Source organism: Accipiter gentilis, chromosome 2 (genome assembly GCF_929443795.1).
Source record: "Accipiter gentilis chromosome 2, bAccGen1.1, whole genome shotgun sequence".
NCBI lineage: Eukaryota > Metazoa > Chordata > Aves > Accipitriformes > Accipitridae > Astur > Astur gentilis.
Genome location: NC_064881.1, coordinates 8,605,498 through 8,622,372, shown reverse-complemented (window position 1 = coordinate 8,622,372; position 16,875 = coordinate 8,605,498). Strand labels below are relative to the sequence as shown.

General features: G+C 41.3%; 1 protein-coding gene across 1 annotated transcript in view; it reads left to right on the top strand.

Moving 5' to 3' along the window:
• LOC126050131 (ethanolaminephosphotransferase 1-like) overlaps positions 1-16,875 on the top strand; it is a 59,332-nt gene that overhangs the window by 5,518 nt on the left and 36,939 nt on the right. The window contains exon 2 of the mRNA XM_049827619.1: positions 13,204-13,272. Coding sequence (XP_049683576.1) covers positions 13,204-13,272 — 69 coding nt within the window. The remainder of the gene's footprint in view (positions 1-13,203; positions 13,273-16,875) is intronic.

The window sequence follows — 16,875 nt, the reverse complement described above, 5'->3', positions numbered from 1 at the left end:
ATTTTATATATGTTGAGTACATACATTCCATGTTTCTTATATAGTATTTTTGCAGACAGTATTTTTAGGTTTTTTCCCTAATTTTTAATTCCAAGTATTACTTAAAAGCAGTTATCATCAGTTTTATCTGCTGTAGTTAGTTTTTTCAAACCACCTCAGTTTAATAAAACCCTTGAATATTTGAGGCAATGGAAACTAACATTTTCTACCTTCCATAAAACTGGTGACACAACAGCCCACTGTTCTACAAATAAAATCTTGCAGTCTTCTTCATAGTACTTTGATGGATTGGAAGACTGGTATTGTAATTAAAAGCTGTGAAATAAAACAAATCATTTATTACCCTTACCTTTTCTGTCAGCGTATTCATGTGTAGAAGAGTTGTGGGCCAACTGAATTACGTAATTCTGAAAGACAGCCTTCGTGCACACGTTATTTCTTATTCCTCATCCTGTTGTAATGGTAGCTGACATAATACAGCATTTCAAGAGCTCTGTAATCATTATTTTCCTTCTACATATCATATGCTAATGATCCAACAACAGAATGAAATCACATCACAGAGATGCTGCATTTGATATTGCTGAAGGACTTTTTTCCCAATGATGTGCAGCATTACGCCCATGGATTTACCAAGGTTCATTAGACCACTTTAGGGACAAATACGCTGGATATAAATAGTTGTATGCCTTGTTGAGTCTTGTAAAAGTGCAAATAACAACCACAATTTCATTTTATTGCTTTATCAAGAGATGTTAGTGTTCTGAAATGCTTATTGGATTTTTATGTGTAGGATATGCATGTATACACATTTATGTATTCATACGTATTTTTGTTTATTTATCTATGTTTTAATAGAAGACTAATTGCAAAGATGTTTCTGTGATTTGAATGTGGATTATTTGTTATAAATCTAGGGGAACCATTCTTATGAGGGTTGTTTTGTAGAGGCAGGAGCTGGATTTTTGCGTCTTTCTGAGAAATATCTCATCTCTGGTGCATTGGGATACTACATAACACAACTGTTTAGTGTATGTGGTACAGAACCCCTGTTTAGCATCCCTCATGAAAACTGCAACCCACTTTTAATGTCTGCCCTTTTGGGCCTAGAGCGGTTCCTTTGGTTTCCCTAGACATTTAGGTACACGCCCTGGCAGAGCTCCGGCTGCGTGGGAATTTGGTCTACTGTTTGATCTTTAAAGGGCTGCTGGCACCTCTGAATACACATTTGTACACACACACAAATAGTTGTAGCACAGAATCCTGCTGTCGTTTCCTTTTACCAACTGTAGAAGAGCAGTCTGCACAAAAAATACGTAGAAATCAACTTCCTTGCCATGTTAGAGCTTCTTTGAATAGAGATGGTTCAGGATCTCTGTGCAGTTCCTTAGGAGTGTGCAGGTTTTGTTTTTTAGCAGGATTTGTACTTTTGCCAATCTGGGCCACCCTCTCTACCTTTGTCCCTTTATAGCAGCAAATGTGCATCTGCCTTCTGTTATCCCTTACTTGATATTTAATTGTATTTCTGTGTTCTTTTCCATCATTTTGGCTTTGTTGTTAAGTGTTTGAATGTGTCCCACTAAACAAAACCTTTTCCTGAGGACAAGTTAGGCAGCATCCCTAATATAACTACCATTGCTTGAAAAATGGTTGCTGACTTCCAGTGTTATCCCTTCTCCAGCTCTCCCTGGTCTGGGTTCTTACAGTCCTGTCAGTAAAGAGTAAGATCTATCTAGTCTCACATAGTGAGCAAGCATGTCACTGTTGAGGCCAGTGCATTACGACTTCTTGCCCCAAAATGTGCTTCTCTCTCAGTTGTATTGTTGCTCTGATGCCTCTCATAGATCCCACATTTCAAGCATAGATAGTCAGCGGATCTGCGATCCATCAGCCCTTTACTCCTGGCAAATGGGATTGTGGTAGTGTTGTGGTTTAACCCCAGCTGGCAACTGAGCCCCACAGAGCCGCTTGCTCACTTCCCCCATGGTGTGATGGGGGAGAGAATCGGAAGGGTAAGAGTGAGAAAAGTTGTGGGCTGAGATAAAAACAGTTTAATAGGTAAATCAAAAGCCATGCACACAAGCACAGCAAATCAAGGAATTCATTCACCACTTCCCATGGGCAGGCAGGTGTTCAGCCATCTCCAGGAAAGCAGGGCTCCATCACGCCTAATGGTGACTTGGGAAGACAAATGCCGTCACTCCGAATGTCCCCCCTTCCTCCTTCTTCCCCCAGCTTTATGTGCTGAGCATGATGTCCTATGGTCTGGAACACCTCTTTGGCCAGTTGGGGTCAGCTGTCCCAGCTGTGTCCCCTCCCAATTTCTTGTGCCCCCCCAGCCTCCTCGCTGGTGGGGTGGGGTGAGAAGCAGAAAAGGCCTTGACGCTGTGTCAGCACTGCTCAGCAGGAACGAAAACATCCCTGTGCTATCAACACTGTTTCCAGCACAAATCCAAAACACAGCCCCACACCAGCTTCTGTGAAGAAAATTAACTATATCCCAGCCAAAACCAGCACAGGTAGGCAGGAAGCTGAACACAAGCCCTCAGTGTGCACTGGCAGCAAAGAAGGTCAACAGCATCCTGGGTTGTTTTAACAGTAGCACAGCCCATTAAGTAAGGGTGGATTAATTATCCCCCCTTTAGTAGGCCACATCTAGAATACTGTGTCCAGTTTTGGGACCCCAATACAAGAAAGATGTCGACAAACTGGAGCAAGTTCAGTGGAGCCCACTAGGGTAGTTGGGGCTGGAGCACTTCTGTGAAGAGAGGCTGAGGAACTGAGGCTTGTTTGGCCTTGTGGTGGGTTGACCCTGGCTGAATGCCAGGTGCCCACCAAAGCCATTCTATCAGTCCCCCTCCTCAGCTGGACAGAGGAGAGAAAATAGAACAAAGGGCTCATGGGTCGAGATAAGGACAGGAGAGATCACTCACCAATTACCGTCACAGGCAAAACAGTCTCAGCTTGGGGAAAATTAACTCACTTCATTACAAATCAAACAGAGTATGGTAATGAGAAATAAAACCAAATCTCAGAACACCTTCCCTCCACCCCTCCCTTCTTCCCAGGCAAAACTTCAATCCCAGATTCTCTGCCTGCCCCCCCCCCCCCTCCCCCAGTGGCACAGGGGGATGGAGAATGGAGTTTACAGTCAGTTCATCACACGTTATTTCTGCTGCTTCATCCTCCTCAGGGGCAGGACTCCTCACACTCTTCCCCTGCTCCAGCATGGGGTCCCTCCCATGGGAGACAGTCCTCCACAAACTTCTCCAATGTGGGTCCTTCCCATGGGCTGCAGTTCTTCACAAACTGCTCCAGCGTGGGTCCCTTCCACAGGCTGCAGTCCTTCAGGCACAGACTGCTCCAGCATGGGTCCCCCACGGGGTCAGAAGTCCTGCCAGAAGACCTGCTCCAGCATGGGCTCCTCTCTCCATGGGTCCACAGGTCCTGCCAGGAGCCTGCTCCAGTTTGGGCTTCACATGGGGTCACAGCCTCCTTCGGGCACCCACCTGCTCCGGCGTGGGATCCTCCACAGGTTGCAGGTGGAGATCTGCTCCACCGTGGACCTCCCTGGGCTGCAGGGGGACAGCCTGCCTCACCAGGGTCTTCCCCACGGGCTGCAGGGGAATCTCTGCTCCGGCGACTGGAGCATCTCCTCCCCCTCCTTCTTCACTGACCTGGGTGTCTGCAGGGTTGTTTCTCTCACATCTTCTCACTCCTCTCTCCAGCTGCTGTTTCTGTCTGTCCCCGCAACTTTTTTCCTTCTTAAATCTGTTATCACAGAGGCACTACCACTATCACTGATTGGCTCGGCCTGGCTGGCAGCGGGTCCGTCTTAGAGCCAGTTGGTCAGACACAGCGGAAGCTTCCAGCAGCTTCTCACAGAAGCCACCCCTGCAGCCCCCCTGCTACCAAAACCTTGCCACACAAAGCCAATACAGGCCTGGAGATGAGACATCTTCAGGGGCATCTAGCAGCAGCCCCCCAGCACCTATGGGGAAGTTCTTGAGAAGATGGAGCCAGGCTCTTTATAATGGCGGGAAGACAACAGACACAGGCACAAGCTGAAACAAGACATCTTCATGCTATAAAGATATAAGGAGAAAATTTTCCTCAAGAACACAGTGAGACCGTGGCATAGGCTGCCCAGGGAGGTTGTGCGGTCACCATCCTTGGAGCTTTTCAAGGCCCAGCTGGATAAAGCACTAAGCACCTCATTTGAGCTCCTGGCTGAGCCTGCTTTGAGAAGGAGCAACTAGAGACCTGCTGAGGTCCCTTCTGACCTGAATTATCCTGTGATCCTAACCCATGATTCTGTGATCTTGAGGCGATGACATTGCTCTGCAAGCAAAGGGATGCTCCCCTAGCAGGCATGACTCCCTAAGAGCAGCCTATCCTGACCCACAACTCCATGTGCCCCATGACCTCATGGACTTAGGATTGTATATAACTCCATTAAGTGACAGGCTGTGGTGTGTGGCCCAGTGCGTGTGTCAGGATTCCTGAAAATGGGGAGGTCTGAGTGGTAAGTATACATTTACGAAGAAGCATCCCCAGGACAGCGGTTTATGTAACAATAATTTCCCGATGAGTTAGTAATACCAACCAGAATGGTTGAGTTTCCCAAACCATGACATTGGGTTTCGAATATTTTACTAAGAATACTTTAAGATAGAAGGAAAATTTAACCATATTTCCTAGCTATAGGTATGCACAGGCTAATGGAACTGAAGGGGGCAAAATCAGTTGGGAGAGAACTGCTCAGGAGCCCAACTCAGGCAGCCTCTTCCCTCACAGTGCAGCTATATCCAGCCCTAGTACAGACAGCGCAGTTGTTCAGTAATAGAGTCCACAGCCTCAGACCCGCAAAGAGACAAGCATTTGCACCTGAGGATGCAGTTACATGCCCACTACCACCTACTCTTTTCCAGGCTAAATTACAAACCCTGTTCTTTAGTTTCTACTCATACATTATATGCTTCAGCCTTAGGTGTCTTAGGCGCTTATAACTCCTGGACTTAGGTATTGGTGACCTAATAAAAATTTTTATATATATATATATGGATGGGGGGAAAGGCAGGGTAGTCCAAACTGTTTAAGCAATAGGAGATACAAAATCCAAGCCATTATTATGAATAATTAACTAAATGATGATACAACATAAAGTAATTTTATTATTAGAAGTAACAGGGCTGTGTTTCGGAATACATCAGCACTTTCAAACTGCTGAACATTTGGAATTCATTTGGCATGCACAACGTTGTATAGGTCTGTTATTGTTTATAGCGTACCTTTCACTTTGTGAAGCTTTTGTTAAAACCCAAAACTGTGTCCCATAACATCTACAAAGCTGTAAAAAAGTATATAAAGTAGAATTAAACCTGACTTATTTAACGTATTTAGGAATCTGAAAGGTGGATGGAAAATTGTTACCAGATTTGTCAGTATTTCAGTATTTTCTTTAATTTTTGTGTGGTTCCAGAAGTGTAAGGTACCACAGAAGGCAAGTAAATGTTGCATACGTATGAAGTAACTTGCCCAGAAGGGAGAGTTCCCACTGAGCTCTCTTGAATAGCAACTGGTTTATGCCCTGGATTGGGAGGGTCATTCTGCAGCCTTCAAACCCACAAAAAAACCTCATCTAATGCAAAAGAGAATATCCCTTGCCCAATCCATCGTCATTCCTCCTAGCCCCTTGTCTGTCAGTTATGAAACACAGGTACTGTGAAATTGCATAATCAGAGAGGAAATGTGGTAAAAGAAGCCGTAGGAAGGTATTGGTAGCTGTCAGGGTTCCATGACGGCTGGGGGCAGCAGGGCAGGGCCTGGCAGCCTGTCCTATCCCACCAGCAGAGGCTCGGCCGAAAGCTCCCAGGGACCATGGCTGGGACCCAGCTGCTGCCCTCAGCACCTGGGAGCCTCTGCCCATGGGCACCCAAGGAAGGGGCCACCCGTGCTGTGCTGGCCCTGGGAGGGATAGCTGGGACATAGATGGTAGACAGTAAAACCTCATCATTTGCTTAAATCTTATTTTATTTCAAATATATGCTGTGGAAGATCAATTTTTCAAACCTTTTCCATCAGCAGATCCCTCGAAATTTTCCGTCTGTGGTGTAGGTCCCTGTGTATAAGTATAGGCCAAATGACAACAAGCTCACATTTATATGTGTTGGAGAAGCGATCAGAAGATGCCCAGGTGCCATCATGCAAATATTGTGGAAAACCGCTTTGCAGAGTTTTTATTTTCAATAGATCACTTGTTTGAAGAACATAATTTTACCTTAATGAAAAGTTAATTGAGGAGGAGGAGGAGAAAATTATTTGTTTCCCCCTTCCTTTTTCATTCATTTTGAACAGATGTAAATGACTACAGGTTCAAAGGTAATTTAAAACTTTGCTAGCACTTTAAAAGTTTGGTAACCGTTTGAACTAATTCTAGAATGATAATTTATGTGGAATAAGGTGTGGGGAAACTTACTGCATTTCAGCTGCTCTCATTTTGGTGCTTCCCCCACAGAAAATATGAAGTACCTTATCCTTTCACATTTAGGCAGAGGTTACCTCAATTCATCAGATACTCATCATGAGGTAACAACATGCACAGGCATATCTGCTGTGGTGCATTGTGAGGCAAACACTTGGTTATCTCGTAGTAACTTCCTTACATGTTCTCACCCTTTTCCATCATTTGCTCTTTTGCCAGGTATTGCTTACTAAAAGATGGAGATTTTTTTCGCATGGGTAACGTAAATACAACGAACGCTGGACTTAAGAGGAAGTTCCCCAAGCCTGCAGGACCATTGAGTTGTTAGAACATCAGCACATAGGTACACTTGTGGCTCTTCCATACCTATGCCCAACTTGGCTGAGTTTGCTTGCAGGAAAAGGGCAGGTATCACAATATTTATGTTCTTCAACCAAGTCCTTATATCATTAGATGGTTCTCATGTTTTCCATGTGGGAACAACTAGTGTCTTCTTCCATAACAGGCATCTAACTTCACGTGAAATATTCGAGGGATCATAGAACCATATATTCAATATACTGCAACCTAAACCATGATTACTATCTGATATATAGCTGTTTTAAACTTTCATTTGTCTGGGAAAGAAGCTTTTCAGCCTCTACATTTTTAACAGACTTATTTATTTCCTTTTGTAAAAGTGCACTCAAGTATAAAGTTGAGCTAATATGGGCCGACTTTATTTGAATACGCTGGTATTGCTTATACTTAAATTATGTATATAAATATGACACCTCTATCAATATTGTGGCAGTATCCTTTGCTATATACTCTTAGGGTGAATCACAGCCCATCTGTGCCTCAGTCTTCCAGTGTGTACAATGGAGATAATAAATCGTGCTGATTCATGAAGTTAATGAAAAATTAAAATTTTCTGATTTCTGGGCAGGAATGTGAAGTGTTGCAAATTCGTTGCTACTAATATGAAATTAAAACCTATGGGGGCATTTTGATGCCAACAATTCAAATGTAAATAATTCACAACAGTTTTACTCTGTATCTCTGAATGTATATGACTGTATGGCACAGTATGGTGCTACCTGGAATAAGATAATTTAAGTACAGGAAAGGAATAGTCTGTTAGTGTAAGGAGCAGCTTGAGTTGAAAGAACTATCTTACAGCAGTTAATGCAACTACATTTCTTGCCACTTGCTTTCTCTCCTGACTCTGAATTTGTATAGACATGCTTTGCATTCTTCTCTTCATTGTAGTCATTCCAAAATTTTATTATTGGGATACCTCCACAGTGCAAGGCTGGAGAGGGCCAGGGACCCCAGTGAAGATCCAGCTGTCTGCTCTGATTGATAGCTTACTCCTGGTTCTTTTTTCTTTCGGAGAAGGTCAGTCTCTCTAAGACAATAGCTAGGCTTTGTTTTTGAAATATTCCACTCTGGAGGCAGTACACACCATTTTTTGGCTTTTGCCATCCTTCAGCACTCTCCCAACAAGGGCATTTGGATTTTTGAACATGCACAGCACGCAATGCTCACTTCCATGCTCTGAAAATGCCATATTACTGGGTTACAACGTAGTCTCCAGATTGCTTCAGATACTTTGAACTGAAACATACTCAACGCTAATAATGTGTTAGGTGTGCAGGGCTAGATAATGAAGCCCAAAACCCCTCCAGCAGATGCTGTGAAGTGGGGATGTGACCAGTTTGCAATAAGGGGAGGTATTTCTAAGCTGTGTGGATGTGAGCCAGAAGGTACCATTCGTCTTGTATTTAGCAGTGCAGACCTTGGTCACTGTGAATGAGCTTTTGACCCATGAGTGGGTTGGCTCTGCTCTGCCACTCCAGAACAGTTGTCTTTCTTCTGTGTAGCCAAACCTTTGCTTTGGCTCATTTTTCTCTCTTTTGTTTTCTCAATTACTTTTCTTTTGTTACTCTTACTTTTCTTATTGTTTAACCCTTTTTCCTCCTCCACTTTAATTCTCTCATCTTTCCTCTTCCCTGTAACAGAGCTGACCATTACAGACTTGGTGCTGTGCTGGATCCCTTGGATGGAGTTAAATCCAGTTGGCGGCTGGTCACAAGTGGTGTTCCCCAGGGCTCAGTTTTGGGGCCAGTTCTCTTTAATATCTTTATCAATGATGTGGATGAGGGGAGCAAGTGCACCCTCAGTAAGTTTGCCAACAACACCAAGTTGGGAGAGAGGGTTGATCTGCTTGAGAGTAGGAAGGCTCTACAGAGGGATCTGGACAGGCTGGATCGATGGGCTGAGGCCAATTGTATGAGGTTCAACAAGGCCAAGCGCTGGGTCCTGCGCTTGGGTCACAACAACCCCATGCAGCGCTACAGGCTTGGGGAAGAGGGGCTGGAAAGGTGCCTGGTGGAAAAGGACCTGGGGGTGCTGGTCAACAGCCGGCTGAGTAGGAGCCAGCAGTGTGCCCAGGTGGCCAAGAAGGCCAACGGCACCCTGGCCTGCATCAGAAATAGTGTGGCCAGCAGGAGCAGGGAGGTGGTTGTTCCCCTGTACTCAGCACTGGTGAGGCCGCACCTCGAGTCCTGTGTTCAGTTTTGGGCCCCTCACTACAGGAAAGACATTGAGGTGCTGGAGCGTGTCCAGAGAAGGGCAACAAAGCTGGTGAGGGACCTGGAGCACAAGTCTCATGAGGAGCGGCTGAGGGAACTGGGGTTGTTTAGCCTGGAGAAAAGGAGGCTGAGGGGAGACCTTATCGCTCCCTACAACTACCTGAAAGGAGGTTGGAGTGAGGTGGGTGCTGGTCCCTTCTCCCAAGTAACAAGTGATAGGACGAGAGGAAATGGCCTCAAGTTGCAGCAGGGGAAGTTTAGATTGGATGTTAGAAAAAATTTCTTTACTGCAAGGGTTGTCAGGCATTGATTGGCACAGGCTGCCCAGGGAAATGGTTGAGTCATCATCCCTGGAGGTGTTCAAAAAACGTGTAGATGTGGCACTTCAGGGCACGGTTTAGTGGGTATGGTGGTGTTGCGTTGATGGTTGGACTCGATAATCTTAAAGGTCTTTTCCAACCTAAACGATTCTATGATTCTATTCTGTGACACAGGAACGCAGAGTAAAAGGACAACTTCATGTGCCACCTGAGTCAACATGCATGTGTGCGCATGTGTCTGCTATCTGTATTCTCGTTTCTAGCTCTGCTAGAAGCCATTATTAACACAGAGGGGGAAAGCAGATGGCTTTCAAGGAGATATCAGCTATTTAAAAAAGCAGCAGAAGGATTTTTGAGCTTGGAAGTAAGATGGAGTCAATTAATGCCATTTTTTCCTATTCCCTCACTACTGCCGTTCCCTCCCAACTATTAAAACTTCTTTTAAAAATAATTAACTGAAGCTTTCTGAATAATCCAAGCCCTTCTTCTTTGCATAAGACAACCAAGATCCCGTTTCTACTGCCGAAAGTGTTTGATTAGCACTCATCTTGCACTTAAAAACCTCCAACGCTTCTGTCTTTTAATGTAAAAGTGCCCTAAAAAGGAAAGAATTATGCAATAGAAAGTGGCAGTACTTTTTTTACATCCGGTTCAGTGCACTCTTGCATTCATGTTCATTGATCATAATGTGAGCATGTTACTCAGTAATTTGCTTTTCTGAGCAGCCATGAACATTAAACTCCTGAGGATTTCATGGCCTTACTTTAGTAGCTTCTTGGGAGCAGGGTGTTAAACTGTATAGCAGATTTCATTTGTCAAGTTTCATTTTTGCCATGGCAGAAAACTAGCAGAATGCTTTTTCCATGGGTGTTTCCTTTGGTCTGGCTAAAACAGATTACTGACGAGGGAAGAGCAAATTTCCATTCTTCTGCACATCTGCTGAATGTTCCTTCCCTGCCCAGAGGACTGTGGTTCAGCCACAGGCGTAGGAATGAACAGGATGGAGTGTGATGGGTCTTGAAACGCCTTTAGGTGACAGAAACTGGCTGTAATTCTACTTCTTTTTAATAAGGATTGTTGATTTTTGGTGCTTGACTTTGGAAACTGTCAAGCAAACAAAAAGCTGACTGTGTCTTATGTTTGTGTCTATTATGCAGAGCTATGTTGGAAAACTACATAATCTCTTATATTTTCCATTTAAGAAAATACAGAAATTATATAATTCCTATATAATCTCTTACATTTTCTATTTAAGAAAATAGTTTTAAAGAAATGAGATTGTTTTTCCTTTTTTTCTCCTGGGACCAAGTAATAGTTCTGGACAGCCAGTGAGTACTTTGGGTAGAAAGCCTCATTTTACTGTTGTTATTTAACTAGGATTTTGTGATTTTATTCATGACTTTGAAGGCTTGGGTTAGGGTGGAGAAGGAGAAAGCCAAAGCAGGAGCAGGAGGGAAGGTCACATATTTTGAGCTTTATGCATTGTTATCCAGGTATGGCTGAATTCACTGAATTTGCTGGTCAGCAAATTATCATGTACCTCACATAGTCTTTGAATACCGGTTGGGGTAAGGAAATGGACAACAGCTACAGAGAAACTTTGGTCAGATTCCTGATTACCTGGAACCTCAACAGTGCTAACGGATACTTTGAATTTTCTTCATTTTCAGAGGATTTCCATAGTTCTCATGAGAATTAACACTAGCTGACTATTTGATTGGCAGAGGTATTGTATGGCTTGGTATTATTGTTATTTTTGGCATAAATATAAGCAAAGCCCATGGACTGTTCAGACTGGGTTAATTCGCATGCAAGCTTGACCATCAAAAGATCAATCAGTTGTAATAATCAATGTTTGAAAGATACAGTATAAAATAAAGCATCTGGAGCTGCAAATATGTACGGAATAGTGAAACTTTAGTTTTACCTGCAAATTCATTTTTTTCTGAGGTAATGTATTTAAGAATTCTAATAAATGTTCTGGCAGAAAAGCTGTTGATAGCAGAATTGTCTCATGTTTTAAATAATAGGGGTGGCAGAAGCAGAGAAAAATGATGCACTTAAGTGACACTTTCAATATATTTAGAAAAAAAATCAGTGATGTACACTTCACTAAACTGTACATTTTGTTCCCTGTGGAAAGTTAGTCTGCCCGGTCTGACCAGTAGCTGATAGGTGATCTCTTGGATATTTGCCAATATGTATTCACGGCATGTAGTTGTGTTATAATAATTTTACAAGTATACTACATTTATTATCTGTGATTAAAACTTAACCACAAACTACAAAATAACTAAGCAAATGCTTTGTTTTGTCCAGAAAGTAATTAAAACATATCCTTTGTAGGCAGATAGAGAGAGGAAATGTGTGGAAGAGTTCTTAAGCTCTCTGTAGCCTGATCTCCTCAGAAAGATTAGATGAAAAGTCATAGACTGTGCATTCAAAACCTGAGGCATGCTGCATTAATCTTTTGTCCTGCTTGCACTTGTCCAGTAGAAAGCTCTTAGCTCAGATGTGTGCAGGTTAAGCGTGTGTGTAAAAGCTTGGTGAATGGGGATACTGAAACTGAGATTAATCTTGCCAGACTTCAGTCACCTAAAAGGTGCCTAAGTTTAAGACAAGTATCTAGGCTCCTTTGATAATTAATGTCTTGAAACAGGTACTTCCAGAGTGCAGTCTCAAATGGCTAAGAGAGGTCGCTAAATTAACTATAGAGAGAACAACTAGCTGTTAGCTGAAGTTAGGTGAAATGAAAGCCTCTCTGTCATGACCTCTTCTGCATGTGAACATCTTCAACAAATTGTGGTCTCACACATCCCTATCTTATTCCCATTGCCCGCACACGATGTTTGGACAATGCTGTATATAGATATATCTGAATCTTTGTGTGACTCATATGCATCATGCTAGCAACATAAGCCATATATGCACCTTCAAAGTCCAAATATTTCTGCAATAATTATGTGTACCATCCCAATGATGACTGACTTCTTCTTCCACTGTGGACCCGTCAGGGCTCAAGAATGTAGTTGTGAGTAGTATTATCAGTTAAGTTCGTTCTTCTGCAGATTGTTCTGTGTTCTGCAATCTCAAGGCAGGATAAAACTTGATGCTGTCCTCTGAGGAGAAAGCTGACAACATCAGTTCAGGGTAGGCTCGGATTTCTGAAATATTTTGTTTGCAAAAGATACAGGTATGTACTTATTGGAATTTCTAAAACACATAATATTTTTATAAGTCTGCCCAATAGGGAAATTTCATTGTGGTAGTGAACTGTGCTATTTTAGAGCTTATTTTTAGCTTATTTTTATAATAACATCACCTTACATTAACTAGCATAGTGCAAATGCAACTGTGTTACTATATCAAAAGCTGTGTATCTCTGCGAGATAATATTCCACTTATGACCATATTCCATAGGCACTATCTATTCCACATACTAGCAATGGACTGCTGCTCAGACTATGCATTATTGGTAGTGCAAAAAAAAGGTATTAAATAAAAAATATGGTAGAAATTCAGAGTCTTATAGGATAACTTGTAAAAGTAATAAGAATTTAAAAGTAAAATGTGACTACAGAACTGTTTGCCATTTCACCAGCCTAAACCTTTGTGTTAGTACATAGAGCTGCTAACAAGGTAATTGTAAACCAGGCCAGTGCTTTTAAATTAAATTTAAACTGTATGAATGGTCATCAGAGTAAAATAAATTTACACCAGTCACACTCAGAGTGATTGTTCTTAGATGCTGAAGGATATACAGTGATGGAAAAATATGCTTTGTCAGTGCTTTGTTTAACATGTTTGCCTTTTTTCCTCACAGTACAGTGCTGTGGATACAAATCCTTTATCTGTGTATATTATGCAGCCCATCTGGAACAAAATTATTAAGGTAAGAATTTTATTAATAGACATGTCACATGATAATGTAAGAATTTGTTTTAAATACAGCATGTATTTTCATTTAAAAATACATATTGATTAATAAAGCTGAAATTAAGACATCTGTATAAGAGAAAACAAACATTACAGGATATATATCTATATTTAAGATGAGTATGTTTGGATTTTGAGGTGGGCTTTTTTAGAAAAACAAGGTGGGTTTTTTTTCTGATTGCTATACAAAAGGCATCTGTTTCTTTTTTACATCTTTCATTATTACGTCTTTCATTAAACTGCTTTGCTGACATTGAAGGGTTTACTTAGTACAAATTATTTTTGTGCAGCATATGCTGCCTAACAGCAGCATGGCTTTATCTCTGTGCTGTGCACATGATTTTATGCAAGTGCTGTCTCATTTTCTCCCAAGGGTGCTTGCTCAACGGAGCTAGGCATTTCTCTAAGAAGCTGAAAATGAGAGTGGTTACCATGATCACCGTAACAATTGGAAGATGGCATCTCTTGAATGCATTATGATCTGCAGTTTTTAAAAATAAAGCTGCTCACAATTAGTTTTGCTGTTGTGGGCAAAAAAAAAAGGCTGTATCTCAAATAGACATGAACTTTATTGATCTGCCAAGCAAGCAATGACTTCTGCATCTGCCTCTTTAGAGGAAATCTTTAGATTGGAGCAGACTTGAAAACAAACCTTTATACAAACAAAAAAGGGTGTATGTGGTTAGGATGCTGTTGGATTTGCCATCTTTGGGATCTATAATTCAGGTATTGCTTATGCTTGATATAGCAGGAAAATCATAATCTCTCATTCATAGCCTCAGTGTAATTTCATGGAAGTGTTTATATGACCTAACTTAAGCAATTCAAAGATGTCAAACTGAATTCAATAATTCAGTTCAGAGACTCTGTTTTCATTCCCATCATAATACTGAGGAAAACAATGAGGTAGAAAAGCCCCCCCCCAGCGCTCCGGAGTCCGGCATGGTCGATGAGCAAAAGCTTTACTGTGCACTTGCACTTTGGTTTAGGAGATCCATGGGTATTCATCTGCTATCAGATTGAAGGGAGTGTATTATCAGCAAAAAACTTCCTTTGGAGATACGGTCTTCTAATGGTTGCAGGGTTTTCCCAGAAGAAAAGGAACATTCTTGACTGTCCCCGTGTAGCATAGGGTGATAGATACTGTAAAAAATGTGACCTCTTTAGATTTTTTTTTAAACCTCAAATTTTAGGTGAGCATGATTTTGTTCACTTCTTGCTGGAGGAGAACCCAAACCAGAGCACAGGACTGAAAACCTCTTTCAAAAGCTGGGAGATCTGAGTACCAGAGTGGATGCTGTCTGTACTTTGGCATTTGGTTTGGTTTGAACACTGTAGATAGATACAGCAATGAATGTTCTGCTTTGCCTTCTGCTGCAAGCACATTGCAGGATAATTCTCAGTGATGTATCACAAGGATTTAAAGGGAAATTATATTGCTCTCAGGTTTTGTAGAAATAGTCGTTCTAACGTTAAAAGATACTGCCAGGTCAAATCAGAGTCCTGCAGAGGAGCTGGGAATGCACAGCTGCAGAGGGGAAAGCAGTATGTAATGGAGGTTGCAGTAGAGTCGTCTTGGTTGCTCCTAGAGATAAAAGTGAGACCTAGGGGAACACCAAACTTCTTGGCCAATATTTAACTGTTTGTAAAATATTAGTAGGAACAGAAGTTGCTGGAATGGTTTTGTTCCTGGCTTGATACTGAAACCAGGTGTGGCAATAACTGTTGTCCTAAACTCAGTCCAAGAAAATTCTGCTCATCTGTTCACCAAAAAGTACTTTTTTTCTCTTGAAGTGTAAGTAAAACAGTGGTATCATAATAAATGTGATCAAGTCTTATTTTCAGAAGGAGAAGCTTTGAATGCATTTATTCATCACTGATTTTTTGTAGCTTGTATCTGGTGTGAGCATATTACAACTGGGTTATGAGCATGCGCTAGACTATAATATTCTGTGATATAGAATATAATATTGAATTTACATTTTACAATATATCATCTTATTTCTATTTAAATAAAAGTGCACTGCAATGTGGAGATATAGTAAAGCTGGGATAATTTTTTATGCAGAAGAAACATTGCACCTAATATGTTAATTCAAAACTGGGCAGTACAAGTGTGCTTTTTAATGAGTGGGAGAAGTAATTTCTCCCCGTTCAGACATCCTAATACATCCATTTGCAGATATGAATCAATTATCTTTTAGTTTCTAATCTGGTGAAAATAAATATTCCACAGGGACTATTTTTACCAGATTCTAGAGAAGTCAAGCAGAGCCAAGAAAAAAAAAGAAAAAAAATAAATCTATGAGAACAGAGGCTTGGGATTTGGGTCTGGCCTTTCATATGTCAATTTAGTTCTAACTGCAACACAAGTTTCTCTGTATTCCGTAACACAGAATTCTTTGGAAGATGTGTTTCCTATGTTATGAGACATTATCATTCATTGTAAGATCTATTTCCCATGTTACAAGAAATTAAGAAGACCCTGACATTAGAGAAGATATGAGAATTTATGAGCTGGGATGTTGACATACGTAAGAACTGAAAATATTTTGTCATAACCCAGCTCATTTACCTGTGGTGGGGATGCTAGGAAAGAAAGAATTCGTGCATTTAAGTTAGAAATTCACCTGGAAATCCTGAGCATTACCTTCCTATCTTTCCTCTTCCAAGGACATCTTTCTTATGTACTGTATGATGTGCCTGTGTCAGTTTGAGTGTGATTTTTGGCTTATGTGCTTCAGAAATGTGTTGAATCTGGTGCTAAAGCAGAAAGTGAAGGGTAGTATTTCGTGCCTGGATTCCATACTGGGCGTGAAGTACTCTGAGATACTCCTGTCTGTGGCAGCTTTTCCATATTGTATGAAACTGTAGTAACACCTATATGAAACTACAGAGTAATGATTAACTTTCTCTCCATGTTATTTAAAACTGTTCTGAATATGCAACTATAGGTATTTTGTCTTTAATTAATTCAATGCTCCATCTTTTTGCCTTTAATTAAGATTTGTATGTTATAGTAAAGCACAATCATGTGCTCTCTGACAGATAACAGAAAGTATTACTTAGCTAGTACATGAACTGAACATTCCTGCTCTATTTTTATTCATGAGAAATCACATTTGTGCAGGACAATGACAGGAAAAGGAGGAAGTCCCACTTGGATACACAGGTGTGTGCCAGCTTCACTGAAGTCAATTAACCTCCCCTCTGTTGCCTTATGAACTTTGATTTTATCACTAGAATTGGGCATGAGTAGAATTTTAGTGGTCTCAAGTGACTTAGTTAAGGCGTATTTCGAGTTTGAGCAGAGCTTTATGTAAATATGTGTAAGCTTTACATAAATATGTGTACTCTACCATTTATTATCCAAATAGACAGTTGATATATTAAAACATTTACTGTTTTTGTTAAGGCTTTTAGCATGAATGGCTGTAGACCCATTATAACAGAAATCTGTTAGTATTTTGTGGAACTGAAAGTTTTTTAAAAGGTTCAAGCATGCAATGGTTTTGCCAGAGAGCAGACATGATTCTGCCCAGTGGCACCTCCAGTTTTA